The following is a 13294-nucleotide window of genomic DNA, read 5'->3' as shown; positions in this document are numbered from 1 at the left end:
GAGCGTCTTTATAGTTCTGTTTATCCTGGGGATGGTAGTGCTTCCGCCAATGCCTTTCAAGGTTTCAGCACTACTGTCTTTGGAGCCTGAGTTCTTCGGTAAACCAAGGGGCCGACGGGGTGGTTCTATTAGGGAACATTTTTTTTTGCGGTACTACACGGTCACAGGCATCTAGGATCCAAGTCTGGTATAGTTTGGATGCAGTGTCGGGATTGGAGGTAACCGTGAAGCGAGAATTTAAAAGAGTCTCAGCGAGCAATGGAATATCGGCGTTATTCCATGCTCGAGTGATCTTAGGAATATGAGCCTTAGATTGAGGTGCGTTGGGCATGTGGATATTAATCGAGAACAGGACTACTGCATGGTCAGACCAGGTTACCGGCAAAACCGCTAATGGTGTAAGCCCGGGGTCATTGGTAAATACCCCATCTAACGTATGGCCTGCAAGATGGGTGGGGGCAGCCACTATCTGAGAAATACCGACGACTTGAAAGTCAGATATAATTTTGGCGGTGTCTGGGTCACTGGGCGACTCTAGATGAAAATTAAAGCCTCCCAATATAGTATAATAGGAGGATTCCACTACTGGCTCAACTAAATTATCTAAAACTGTCAGAAAACGGTTACGCGGGCCAGGGGGGCGGTAAAGAAGGGTCCCTTTGAATACTTGGTTATTGTTTAGGGAGATGGCAAAGCTAAGGGCCTCGCGGTCTGGGAGGTTAAGTGGATCAATTTTTAAGCCAAATGAGGATTTATAGATGACTGCGTTTTCCTGTTTTTGGAACTTAACCAATCAAGAAACAGGAGAAAGTCCGCCTAATAAATACCACCTCAGTCTTTTGATATGCATGCAGGACAAAAGGCGAATAATAAAAATCCTTTTTGTACTTTTTTACTGCACATCCGGTTACTCGGGTTTTGGTTACAACAACTATAGGGCTGGAGCAGGAGCCTGGAGGTGTCTTCTTGTCTTTTACTAATGACGAAAAGTCAAGCCCTTTGACGATTGGTTCACTTGGTTTCCAATCATAAGAAAGAAACACATGCTCCCATTCTGGTCCGCAGGGCATTTTTCAACATCTAGCACATCGAAGGAGGAGTCTCAAGTTGTCTCCTTTTTCGACCAATGAGGAAGCGGCACACCCCTTCGCCGATTGGTCCGTTTTTGTTCCCAATCACAATACAGAAGCGCATGCTTCCTTTCTGGTCCGCTGTGTGTCTTTAACTCCTAACACACCGGTATGCCTGCTACCTTCCCCTCGGCTCAGAAGGCAGCAGGAGGTACCGACGAACAGGTGGGTCTCTGTCGTTTGACACGTCTCTTGTGAGGGATTGGCCCTAGAGCGTTTCCTTAGAGGACGCGCCTTTGATAATTCGTTTTGGGGTACCAGCTCCAATCACTATTTAAGATCAACTTAGCATCACTCCAGAGTATGGAGCAAAGCATTTTTTTGACAAACAAGTCCACCTTTTTACAACTATGATATGGGGACTTTTTTTATTATATTCTTTCGAGCTTATTCTTCGTCATTTCCTGCTGGGATTTAGAGGTTCCTCTTTGTGTTTGCCTTTTCTACTCAGAGTCATCTCTCTGAAGCCTACTAATTCAAAAATATAATGAATTATATGTTTTCTCCCTCTCATCTGTTTGGAGCAGGGCCTCTTTTTTGACCTGAGCGAGTGCCAGGCGAGGTGAGGCCATCTCCATATAAATTTATGGGTGAGTTTATTCAACTTTGAACCTGAAATGTGGACTATTCACACACTCATTTCACGGCTTCTGTTTACTACAATAATGTAATTACATTTGTTTTTGTTATAGGAGAGTTCTTTGTTCATGATGTTGAGACCACCACATAAATAAATAATTTATATCTGGTAGGTCATTTATTTTTCTTTTCTCACTTTTTACAGTTGCAGTACTGTAAATCCAACAGGTCCTGACGAAAGCCTTGTATGGCTGATACATGTTGACCATTCTATTTTCACAACTGGTAGTGATATTTGTTTAACACGATATCTTCACTCTGCTTTTAATCTTGCCAGTATGATGACCCCCCTTAATAAAGTCGTTTCTTGGCATCACACTAGGCAATCTTAACACACACACACCTTTTCACCACTCCACAAAATTTCTTTTTAGCACTGCAACAATACTCCATCTTCAACCCACCTATACTTTTCTACTGGCTCTCTATCACTGGTGGATCTGTCGCTAGTATTCCTCTACATACAATCAAGGAGATACTTAGCAGATACCAGTTCTTAACAAAACCCAGATGACGGGACTCCGCCATTGGGTGGGCTGATGGGTATTATTTCACACTCTTCCTGCTCTCCTTATACAAACTACTTATGAATGTACTGGTTCTTTGTAGCTTTCTCTTTAGACCCTTAGCATCCCTGTTGTGTTTTTTGTCTGCAAATGACCCATCAAGACAGCAAGCTGATTATCTCAGGGGACTTCAATCACAGTCTTGTCGGGAACAACCAAAGTGAAAGGAAGGGGAAAATAGACCTGGAAATTCAAAAACTAAAACAAGAGCTAGAAGCATTGAGCCTAACAATCCTAAACGGAAACACAACAAGAGATAGCCCGGTCGCCTTCACATACATGAGCAGAAATAGGCATTCAACCATTGATTTTACTCTAGCTAGTAATGACCTTTTCCACATGATAGACTCTTTTCACGTTCAGAAAGTAACCACTTCCTGCAAATTGTGAAGATAAACATCAAACTGGCTACAACATGCGAAGCTAAAACCCTAGTTGAATTCCCAGAAATTTACAATCAAAGGACACTAAAGTGGCGTGGATCAGACACAAACGCATTCATGGAAGTTATCAAAGATTATGTAAATCAGACAGGGTCCCTGAGAGAACAAGACATAATTGCAAACTGGGAACAAAAAGGCGATATTCTCATTCAAAACGTACCAGTCAAGCACGGATGCAGGAAGAACATCGAAACAAGGAACAAACCCTGGTTTCATGGCCAGCTGCATGATCAAAAAAGAATGATCGCTAGAGAGGTGCAAAATCAGGCCTCAGCAACAAAGAAAGGATTAACCATAGATAATTGCGAGCTGAAAAAACTGAGCATTACATATAGGGAAACATATTGGGAATCTAAAACGGCTTACAGGGAATCTATTTGGAGCAAACTAGTCTGAGCAAGGAAACTGCCAAATAGTAGGGATTTCTGGGGAATAATAAATAACTTTACAAAGGGACCAAGACTCCAACAAGAATCAGGAATAAGCGGAGAAACTTGGAAACAATATGTGCTCAAAATGTACAACCACCTGGACCACAACAACATTGGTCAAGAAAGAAAGGAACAAGGTGATCGACAAGAGCAAAGACCCAGAGAAAGGAAGATCGGCCCCCAACCACAAGCGGAGATACACTTAGCTGACGACCAAGACACGTACTCCGAACGCTTAAATACCCTCGCAGATGTAAGGAAATTAAGAGGAATATTAAAAAAACTGAAAACGAAAGGAGCAACAGGGCCGAATGGCATCCTCAACACCCTATTTAAACACACACCATATTTCTGGGCAGTCTATCTAATGCCCCTCTTCAACTATATATTTGGGCAGAATAAGAGTCCATACTCTTGAAAAGGTAATATAATCCAGCCAATTTTAAAAAATGGAAACCGCAGCCAGACCGAAAATTACAGACTTATATCTCTGATCGATGTAGAGGCCAAATTGTATGCATCATGCTTATTAGTCCACCTTCAGGCTCGGATAGAGGAGACATGCGTAATCCCGAAGTTCCAAACGGGTTTCAGGCCGGCATGGGAACAACAACAAACCTGGCAACCCTAGCACTTCTAATGGAAAAAGCCATAAGAAGGAAAGTACAACTATTTGCCTGCTTCATTAACCTGAAGTCTGCCTTTGACAGAGTAACCCGAAAGATTATGGGAGAAATTGAAAACATGGGAGCCTTCCATCGCATTTACTCAAAGCAATGATCGCACTGCACAATGAAACATGGGCGGAGGTGAAACTCAGAAATGGTGGCAGAATCGCGGCCAGGATAGGCACCCAGCACGGCTTAAAACAGGGCTGCGTCCTGGCACCGAGCCTTTTTAATTTATACCTAGCTGACATAGTCAATCATATGCTAAGAGTAATCCTCCCATTCTGGCTAAGGAGCCAATTCCTTACCTACAATATGCAGACGACATCGTGGTGCTGAGCCAAAGCCCGATTGGCTTACAAAGAGCGATAAACAATCTGAAATTATACCTCGATCAGGAAATGCTTGAAGTGAACAAAAAGAAAACAAAGGTTGTGCGTTTGGTTGACTTTAAGAACAGTAAATTCAAATGGTATGTCAACCGCGACCAAGTGGAAGAGATAGGTTCATACAAATACTTGTGCATTACTCTTGGGCGTGGCTTGATTCATATCTAATATAAAATGGACTTGAGAGCAAAAGCTCAATCACTAATTTTTGCAAAGAAATTGTTGAGCAACAAACTTTCCTGCCTCGATTATAGCCATCTTTTGAAAGTGATGGCAGCACAAACACTACCTACCTTATCGTATGGCATTGAAACATGGTGTGGCAAGGACGCCGATTTGCTGAACGAGCTTCAGACTAAGGTGTACAAGGCCGTTCTTTGCCTCCCCAAAAGCGCATCACCAGCCCAGGTCTGTCTAGAATTTGGCCTCCTGAATCAGAAGTTTCAAAGTATGAACGCCTTTGTGAAGCTGTGCTGGAAGCTTCGGCCTCTGAACCTGGCTCACTGAACAGTATATGTTGGGCTGAGTTCCAGGCGCAAATGGCCCAAAAACCTCCAAACTCATGGGGCGCCCATCTAAGTAAATCCTTGGAGAAGCTAGACATCCGGGAGCTTTGGGATAAGGAGAACGACATGGCAGCATTTAATAAGTCCTGCAACAACTACGTAAAGAGGCAATCCTGTTTGGAAGACAAACTAATCCTGACCAAACGACGCCACGCATGGACAGTGATAAATTCATGTATAAACCCAAAGCAACAAGCCTACCTGTCTTTATACTTCCGCACAGAGATAAAAAAGAGTTTCATCAAATACCTACTAGGAATGCACGACTCGAAGGACCTCCTACCAACATGGGAAAGGAAAGCCCAATCGACAAGCGTCTATTGTAATGAAACATTAACGCATTTGCTGTGTGTATGCCCAAGCATCAGTGACTTAAGGAAGATTCTTTTAAAACCAATTTTTAACGTCCTAAAAATTCGAACATGCAGACAGGCAGTGATCCACTGGATGGAGGGTACCTCCAACATCCTGACTTGCCGTGGATTAAATTTCCTCACACAAGTAAACAAACTTCTTCAGGAAGCGGACACAAAAGCCTGCCACGGGAATAGTCCCATTTCAAAATCTTAGGAAGAAATGCAGAACATGAGTCGTAACAGACCCAAGTTACGAACCCGTTGATATAAGATGAATCAGTTTTAATTTACACAAAAATGTATTTTAAAATTACTTCACACAGCCTAGCCGCTTGCGACAATACCTGCACCCCCAAAAAAGCCGAAACGCATCTTAAGATAAACGCACTTGCACTTTATAATAGCATATCAATCTCAGATAACGTTTTTTAAGTGCCCCTACTTTACAAACACATCTTCACTTGTTTTACTCACAACCAGATGATCCAAATTAATTGCATTGTTGTTGCACATGTTTTAATGTGTTGTAATGGTTTTAATTAACCGATACAAATAAAGTCTTTTGGTTTTTTTTCACTTGTGCATTACACAAGTAATGTTTCTCGCTTGTTTTGGCCTTGTTACACTCTTTGTCTCCATTACACCTCATAATTATACCCACACCTTCTACCTGTCTACTGAAAGAGGGACAGTTCACATCTCAACTTAAAGGTCAGCTTGCTCTGTGCTTCAGTTAGTTGTCATGTGGCTGAGGCTGTTCCCCACTGGTATCATGGGGCACATCCTACTATGGTTCTATAAATGGGAACAAATACACAATTTCAGCACTTGACCCTCATGGTAGCGAAGGCAAGTAGTTAAATGCTCGACAATGAGTTAGTGTGGGGACTGGAGCTCAGAACTCAACGGTCAATCAACATACAAAATAACGTACTGCCCTGCCAGTTGCTTATCTTAGTATAATGAAAGTACTTCAGTTTTACAGCAAACTTAAATAGTAAACAGTTGATTTCGGCTACAGAGTCAGAGTTGCAAACTCCTCTAGAATTCTCAGAGAAGCACTACAACCCCTTCAGTGCCCTCTCCCCATCCTAGGAGTTTTTGTAATGCATGCTGTGGCTCATATGAATCTCTGGCACAGGCATTGATTCTGCACTAGTGCAGTTCACTCTGTATTAACCCCACTGTATAATGCATTGATCTGATCAACAGTTCTTGCCACAAAAAAGTCACAGAGGTAAGAGTCCAATGTTCTTACTGCAGATGTACTTCTGTGCATTCTGTCTTGCATTGGCTAAGCCCCACGCTAACTGGTCAGTGGCAATGTGGCTCTTGCAGGTCATGGGATGTGTTTTGCTAACTTTCTACAGAAGCAACTTCAATGAGGCAAGACAGCATCCGTAGTCTCATTCTTGGGGACTTAGACCTCTGAGCTGATATCAGAATGGAAAATCTGCACAAATAGGGCACTTATCTTCTGAGATTGCCGCCTCCCAGGCCGGATGCAGATGCATGCTCAATTTCAGCAGTTGCAGCTCCATGCTGGATTTGATGTGGATGTCCATCTTTGGCACTGGAGGTTGCTATTTAAGAGACAGAGAGAAGAAGCAGTTATGCAAATGTCTGATATTAAGTTTGATGGTAAGGTGGAGAGTGTACCTGAAATTCAGGGTTTCCTTATAACTGGATTGATATGGTATGTGTGTATGTATGTATGTATGTGTGTTCTTATATAGCACTCGACTTACCCTAGGGCATCTCGGCGCTTGCCTTGGGAACCCGTCCTGGCTTTTCCCTGTGAGATAACCCGTACTGGGCATCCCCAAGGTGAAAGCCAGGCATCCCGCTGCGGGGGGCCGTTGTGGAGATTAAGCAGGCTTAATGCCCAGAGCTGAATAGTGTGAACTCGTGCTTAGAGTGGGCACCGAAGCGAGAATTATTGAGTCCGTGGACAATTGGGCTCAAGACCCTGCTGCGTCGGTAATTGAACCCTGGTCCCAGGTCTGACCTCTGTTTCAGGGAATGCCTCCTCTAACCAGTGAGCCACACTTCTCCAATGGTGGATTATAGGCAAACGTTTGGTAGGGAGGGTAGGAATTTGTAGAAGTAGATGTTAAAATAGGTGGTTATGATAAAGAGCCTATTGACTGGGAAGGCTTAGATCAGATGAAAATATTCTTTAGGTCTCCAGTTCCCAAACTGGTCGTAACAAATCTAGGTATGTGGCTCGACATCTCACTTTCAATGTGCTTTGGACTCCTGAGGATGCTCAGAAAGGTGTTAGAACTGTTTCTGGAGCAACTCAGTAAAACTGTTGTGCAGTCCTTGATAGTCTCCCGTCTGGACTATGGGAACTCCCTATATCTGGGCTCTCCCAAGTATGTGATCAAGAGCGGCCAGGCTCCTGCTCAAACTCCATAGACAAGGGCCAGTTAGAGAATCCTTGAAAGTACTCCACTGGCTTCCTATAGCGTCAAGAATAAAATGTAAAGTCCTCTGTATCGCGCCCAGAGCTTTAAATAACAAAGGCCCACTGAAACTCAGGTCCTTGATCTCGTGCTACACCCCCTCGAGATCCTTAAGATCCTCCCACGCTCAACTCCTCTCCACCACCAGAATTAAAAAATCCAGATGGGGAAGTAGCTCTTTCTCCCAACTGGTCCCAAAGTTGTGGAATGCTCTTCAGCTGGACCTTAGAGGGCAGAAAACTGAACTTATATTCAGGAAAAAGCTGACGACCTGGACTAATGGGCCATTCTCTCACTACAGTTCTTATCGTCAGCGTGGAGAAGCCTCCGGGTAGCCAGGCGCTGTATAAATCACATAAATAAATAAATCAGTGGTGCTCAATAGCAGATAAGATTTCCCAAATGCAGTGACCCTGTGATATTCATGAGGAAGAAACTTGTTTCCAAGTTTCGGAATGTTGTAATAATGATCTAGGTTTTTCAAAATGCTTTTATCACAGAATTAGAGGGTGGAGTAAGATGTACCAGTGGCACAAATAGTGGAAATGTTACCACTGTTAATGAGGTGGTGCTATCGAAAGCAGAGCTCTATAAGATGATGGAAATGTTGCTCTGGAAAGTATTAAGTAGCTGTAATGGCTACCAGTGGCCATTGGTCCTTGTGCACAAAACCAGTGATGGCTTCTGTAAACGAATAATCTGAGCAAGAACATCTGGGTTGATAGCCATACCCAGCCCAAAAGGGATCTTCAGAATGATGGAGGAAGTGCTTTACCAAGATTAAGAAATGTTGTGGCAGAGTGCCTTTCTTGGGTGCGCTTGCAAGTTTTAGAGGAAGAGGGGCAGGTGGATCTGGTAATGAATTTGAAAGTGTCAGAAGGAATGAGTGGGTGAAGGTGCAAAAGTAGGTAAGAGACTTATTAAAGTTAAGGAGTTTGTTTTATCATGATATCAGTGTCGTACACATGGACCAGCCACCCCAGTGGTGCGATTGGGTGCCCAAGCTCCAGGGGATCCCCTCAGCATAATACTCTGGCTGGAGAGCTCCTGATTGAGTCCGGAAGGGGCCCCTCCATGTACCTTGTAGGGGGGGGGGGGGCCTTAAGTTTCATTACGCCAGTTCAGGTAATTTACCATTTCAGGAGGGAGTGCAGGAATTATGGGATCTGAGGGATTAATTAAGTCTGCAGAAAGACAAGTTGATTTGCTGGGGGAAGTTGGTACCCTTCTGTGGTTTTTCTGACAAACTTGTGGATTTAACTCACAGTGGCCACCTAGGAAGAAGAATTACCAAGAGCGGTATGTGCATCAAATGAAAAGATAAGACTGGAGCGCAAACCTCCATTGGAAGTGCCTGATTTAGAGTTTGGTGGCTATATTGCACTTGTAATAATGTAGACAAGATACCCGTCATGCTTGTGACAGAGTTACCCATCCACCAAACTATAAATCAGGCCCTTAGTCATTAATAATGTTTTGTGGATTATTTCCTTTGAAACTGAAATGTTCTTATGGGAACTGGCTGTCAATGATATGAGAATTGTATTGTATTGCCCCCTAAGCCTGGAGGTTGGAGGAGCTCATACAGCATTTGATAAAGGATTGCTTGCAATTGGCTAAAGTTAACAGGATATCAACTTTTGGACTAGGTATATCGCCCTGCTCCATTTATAAGTATTTATATTTGTATATTTGAAAGCGAGAGAAACAAGAACCAATTTCGTGCCATTGTAGCGGAGTGAAAGAAAGTTGGTGAATGTTGATAGGAATGAAGTGATGAGTGGAGAGCAGAAGAACCAACAAGCATTTGCAATGCAATAGGACTCGCATTTACGCGAGACCTATTCCATTAGAAACGGGAGTGCGGGCGTAGGAGAAAGCACGAACGGGAGTGGGGTGGTCGAGGGGGGGCTGAGAAGTTACTAACTACAGGTGGGGGCGGGGGGAGACAAGGAAGCAACTAGTGTTCTGAGTAAAGAGGCCAGTAGCGATGAAAGGATACAAATAAGGACATTGCTGTCATGAGGAGGGACTAACAAGCCTATAACCAATCGGAAGACAGCATTTAGGACCTAATCCAATTAAAGAAATGGGCAGAGAGTGGGCGGAGCTTCCACAAAGCTTTCACACTATACTGAATACTGCATGCTTCGCAAAGCGAGCTGCAATGCTGGGCTCGACCAATAAACATGTAAAGAAATGCATGATAAGCATCATTGTGTGAAGTATATGTGTTAGAAGGAGGGTGAAATGGCAATCGGGTAGTTTTTGTCATGCTGAAAACTGCCTGTCACAAGAGGATTTTATGTGCTCCACGCCTTCTCTACCAATAGGTTTAAGACTTTCTCCCATCTTGCTTCAAACCCGAGGGCTGAGGTGGTGGGGCAAGGTGCCCTTTGAACCTGAACAACTGTTTTAAAGTATATCTACTTTGTATACATTATATAATGTTCTTTTTGGGTTTACTTATTATACGCAACTGGAATGCATAAATTCTTTTTTTCTGCGACTGATAATGTTTGAAAGTTTGATGAAACATTTGTCATTTTTGCAGAGAGAAGAACTGTTCTCAGATCTGGGAGGCTTTTCAGCTTGCCTTTGTGAACAAGGATCCGTGCTCTGTCCTCCCTTCTGACTACGGACTGTACATTAATTTGACAATCCACAAAATTCCTCCAAACAAGGTACAGTAAAATATTTTTGTCATGTGGATTCTAGGTTATATATTTACATAATGAACTTATATTCGAGTAAGTGCTAGACTGAGTAACCTGAGCAACAAATTTTGTATATGAATAGCTTGCATGGGTGGAAGAGGATGGTAATTGAAAAATATGGTAGGTCTTCACACCATAATAAGATGGACAATAGACTGGTACTAGTCCTGACAATGATTTGCACAGGTGAAAGTGTGAAGATTCCCACAATTCACATAATAGAAATATACAGTACTTTAGTCATTAAGACTCACTGCATTTCGGTTTAAGTTAGCGCTAGTAAATCACTGGCGTCTTAATTGGTCTTCTGGCAGAGGACTCCGACTGTGGAGTCATGACTAAGGTCGGTGGAGCTGGAACATAAGGAATCCCCTGAAAGGAGGAAAGATCTGGCAGACTCCTTCAACATTTTCTCTCACCAGCCTTGGTGTCCACTCCCATTTCCACAGGACCATTGTTAGAGACCCCTGCTCAAATTCAGCTCATCAACATGACTTAATAACAAATGAGTTTGGCAAAACCAGAAATTGTCACAACGTATCTCTGTTCTTGCAATGGCATGATAAGGTTGCTAGGAAATGGACCCTTCTTATCAAGATGGCCAGTCGCTAAGTGGCACTCACCACTACACAAATCAACCTAGCAGACACCCTTCAATAAAAGCATTGTGCTGTAGCCCCACTAGAACCGTTTCCTATCATGTGGAGGGAATGGAGCTGTGATGTGCTAAGTTTTGCCGTGGTATCACACATATCCAAACTTTCAGAGTAACAGCAAGGGACAAATAGCAACTGTCCATATGTGTTGAAACTGGCAGTCCTTCTGTCAACGAATGGGCACTGAAAAGGTCTGTTCAATTGCTTTCATAATTGCCTAAGGAAAGGGTGACACTTCCAGTTGCCACTGTGCACTTAATAGTCATATAAAATGTGTCTGGCATTTCATTGTATTGTTTTTTTTTTGGAGCAAATTGGTGTAACCCAGTCAGTTCCTTTGGTTTGGGTTTTTCGTTGGTGTACCATGCCTTTGGGGAAAGATTCCTCCTCTGTATCTCACTGGTCAAGGATGTCTGGCATCTTGGGTCCGTCAGCGTCTTTGTCAAGGAATTGACTGTGCTCAACAAGAAAACAAATACAGTGATTATATCGAACCTGGCATCTCCAAACAAACCAAAAGCATACCGACTGAGTAGCCACCTGGACACCTACCGTACCACTTGTCTGTGACCTCCAGTTCCTGCTTGTTCCAGACTAATCCAGTGACACTGCAGATGCCCTGTTTTTACCGCTGGAGTTTTCCCAACCAGGATTTCCAATTCACTGTTCTTCTTGCCAACAGAAGCCCCTTCCACCCCAGGACCTACCTAATGCAAGCCTCAGTATGACCACTCTTAGCGGACAGGCTGCTGGCAAGCAGAAGGCGCACGTCTGCACCTGTCCACGCTTGGACTACGCCTGGCCCTCTCACTCCCCGAAGATAAACCATCGCCGAGATCTACACCATCAATCCCGGACGGCGCAACAAGCACTGCCACCATGCTGACTCATGATCCATGGTAGAACCTTTCACCTGCACCCACTGCCACTTCACCTGACACTGCACACACACCAGCCCACCGACGAGTACCATCCCAAACAAAGCACAGAAACCACTTGAACAAACACACCAACTCGCATGCGCCCTTCTCAACACATGCTCACTGTGCAAGCTTTCCACTGAAATATGGGACCTCATCTCCACCCTCGCACCCAACATTGTCTTCTTCACTGAGACCTGGTTCAAACCCACATTCGCCCCAGACATTGGCACAGCGATCCCCAACAGATATAAAATCACTCACCAGGACCGCACCAACAGGCCGGGAGGAGGAACAGACATCATCCACAAAGAGACCATACAGTGTACCACCACCACCGACAACACCACCACCCCATGGAACATCTCAACTTCAAGCTCCACATGGATGACAAGACAACCATCAGAGGCACTCTCACATACTGGCCCCCAGGCCTGTGCTCCAGCATCTGCACCACCATTCCAGACTTCATTGTGCCCCTAGCCTTAGACTCTATGACTACATTTTCCTAGGTGACCTACAATTCCACATCGACGACCCCAATGACAAAAATACTGAACACCTCCTCGACAGTATGAGCAGCCTCAAATTGACTCAGATCATCTATGATCCTACCCACAGCTCAGGACACACGAAGGGCCTAATTTTCACTTCCAGCAACCACGTCAAATACAGCCATGTCACAGAACTCATATGGACTGATCACTCCATCGTTCACTTCAGCATCTCCAACCCCCCACTGCCACCCGAAGATGACCAATGCTATCCACCTGAGGTGTAACAAATTATCAGAAACCAGCTGTGCAAATGCCCTCAACACCTTCAACCCTTCTACCACCACCAACCTCAAACATAGAGTCAAAAACTTCAACCCCTCGATCACCAATTGAGCAAACAGCATCATCCCCATCAAGAGCAACATCCAGAGAAGATCCTCCAAAAAGGCCAGCTGGTACACCAAAGAACTCATAACAGCTAAACAAGCCTGCAAACAGTTGGAGAGGAGATGGCACACCAGCAAGGACACCTTCGACAGGGCAGACTTCAAGATCTCCCGCAACCTCTACCACCGCCTGCTGAGGGCAACAAAAAAGAAAGCCCTTGCCGTACGCATCAAAACCATTGCCAACAACACCAAATAACTTTTCATCATTGTTAAAGAATTCCCCAACCTGGCTGGCAGTGAAAACAACATCACTCTCTCACCGGAGCTGTGCGATAACCATGCCCACTTCTTCCACGACAAGATCAGAACCATATACAGAAATTTCGAACCCTAACCCACACCTACGGACTTCCTCGACAGGTACGCCACCACCGTAACCAACATGAACCACAGACTGAC

The 13294-nt window shown here is 44.1% G+C and overlaps 1 protein-coding gene across 2 annotated transcripts in view; it reads left to right on the top strand.

Annotated features, from left to right (window-relative positions):
• The window catches only part of LOC147725394 (ADP-ribosyl cyclase/cyclic ADP-ribose hydrolase 2-like), a 285451-nt gene that overhangs the window by 25511 nt on the left and 246646 nt on the right, over positions 1-13294 (top strand). For both annotated transcript variants that reach the window (XM_086964523.1, XM_086964524.1), the window contains exon 3: positions 10211-10340. In XM_086964523.1, the coding sequence (XP_086820649.1) occupies positions 10211-10340 (130 nt within the window). The remainder of the gene's footprint in view (positions 1-10210; positions 10341-13294) is intronic.

The sequence above is a fragment of the Lissotriton vulgaris genome, chromosome 3_2 (genome assembly GCF_964263255.1).
Source record: "Lissotriton vulgaris chromosome 3_2, aLisVul1.2, whole genome shotgun sequence".
Classification (NCBI taxonomy): domain Eukaryota; kingdom Metazoa; phylum Chordata; class Amphibia; order Caudata; family Salamandridae; genus Lissotriton; species Lissotriton vulgaris.
Note: the sequence above shows the minus strand (reverse complement) of the source record. Positions and strands in the feature narration are given on the sequence as shown.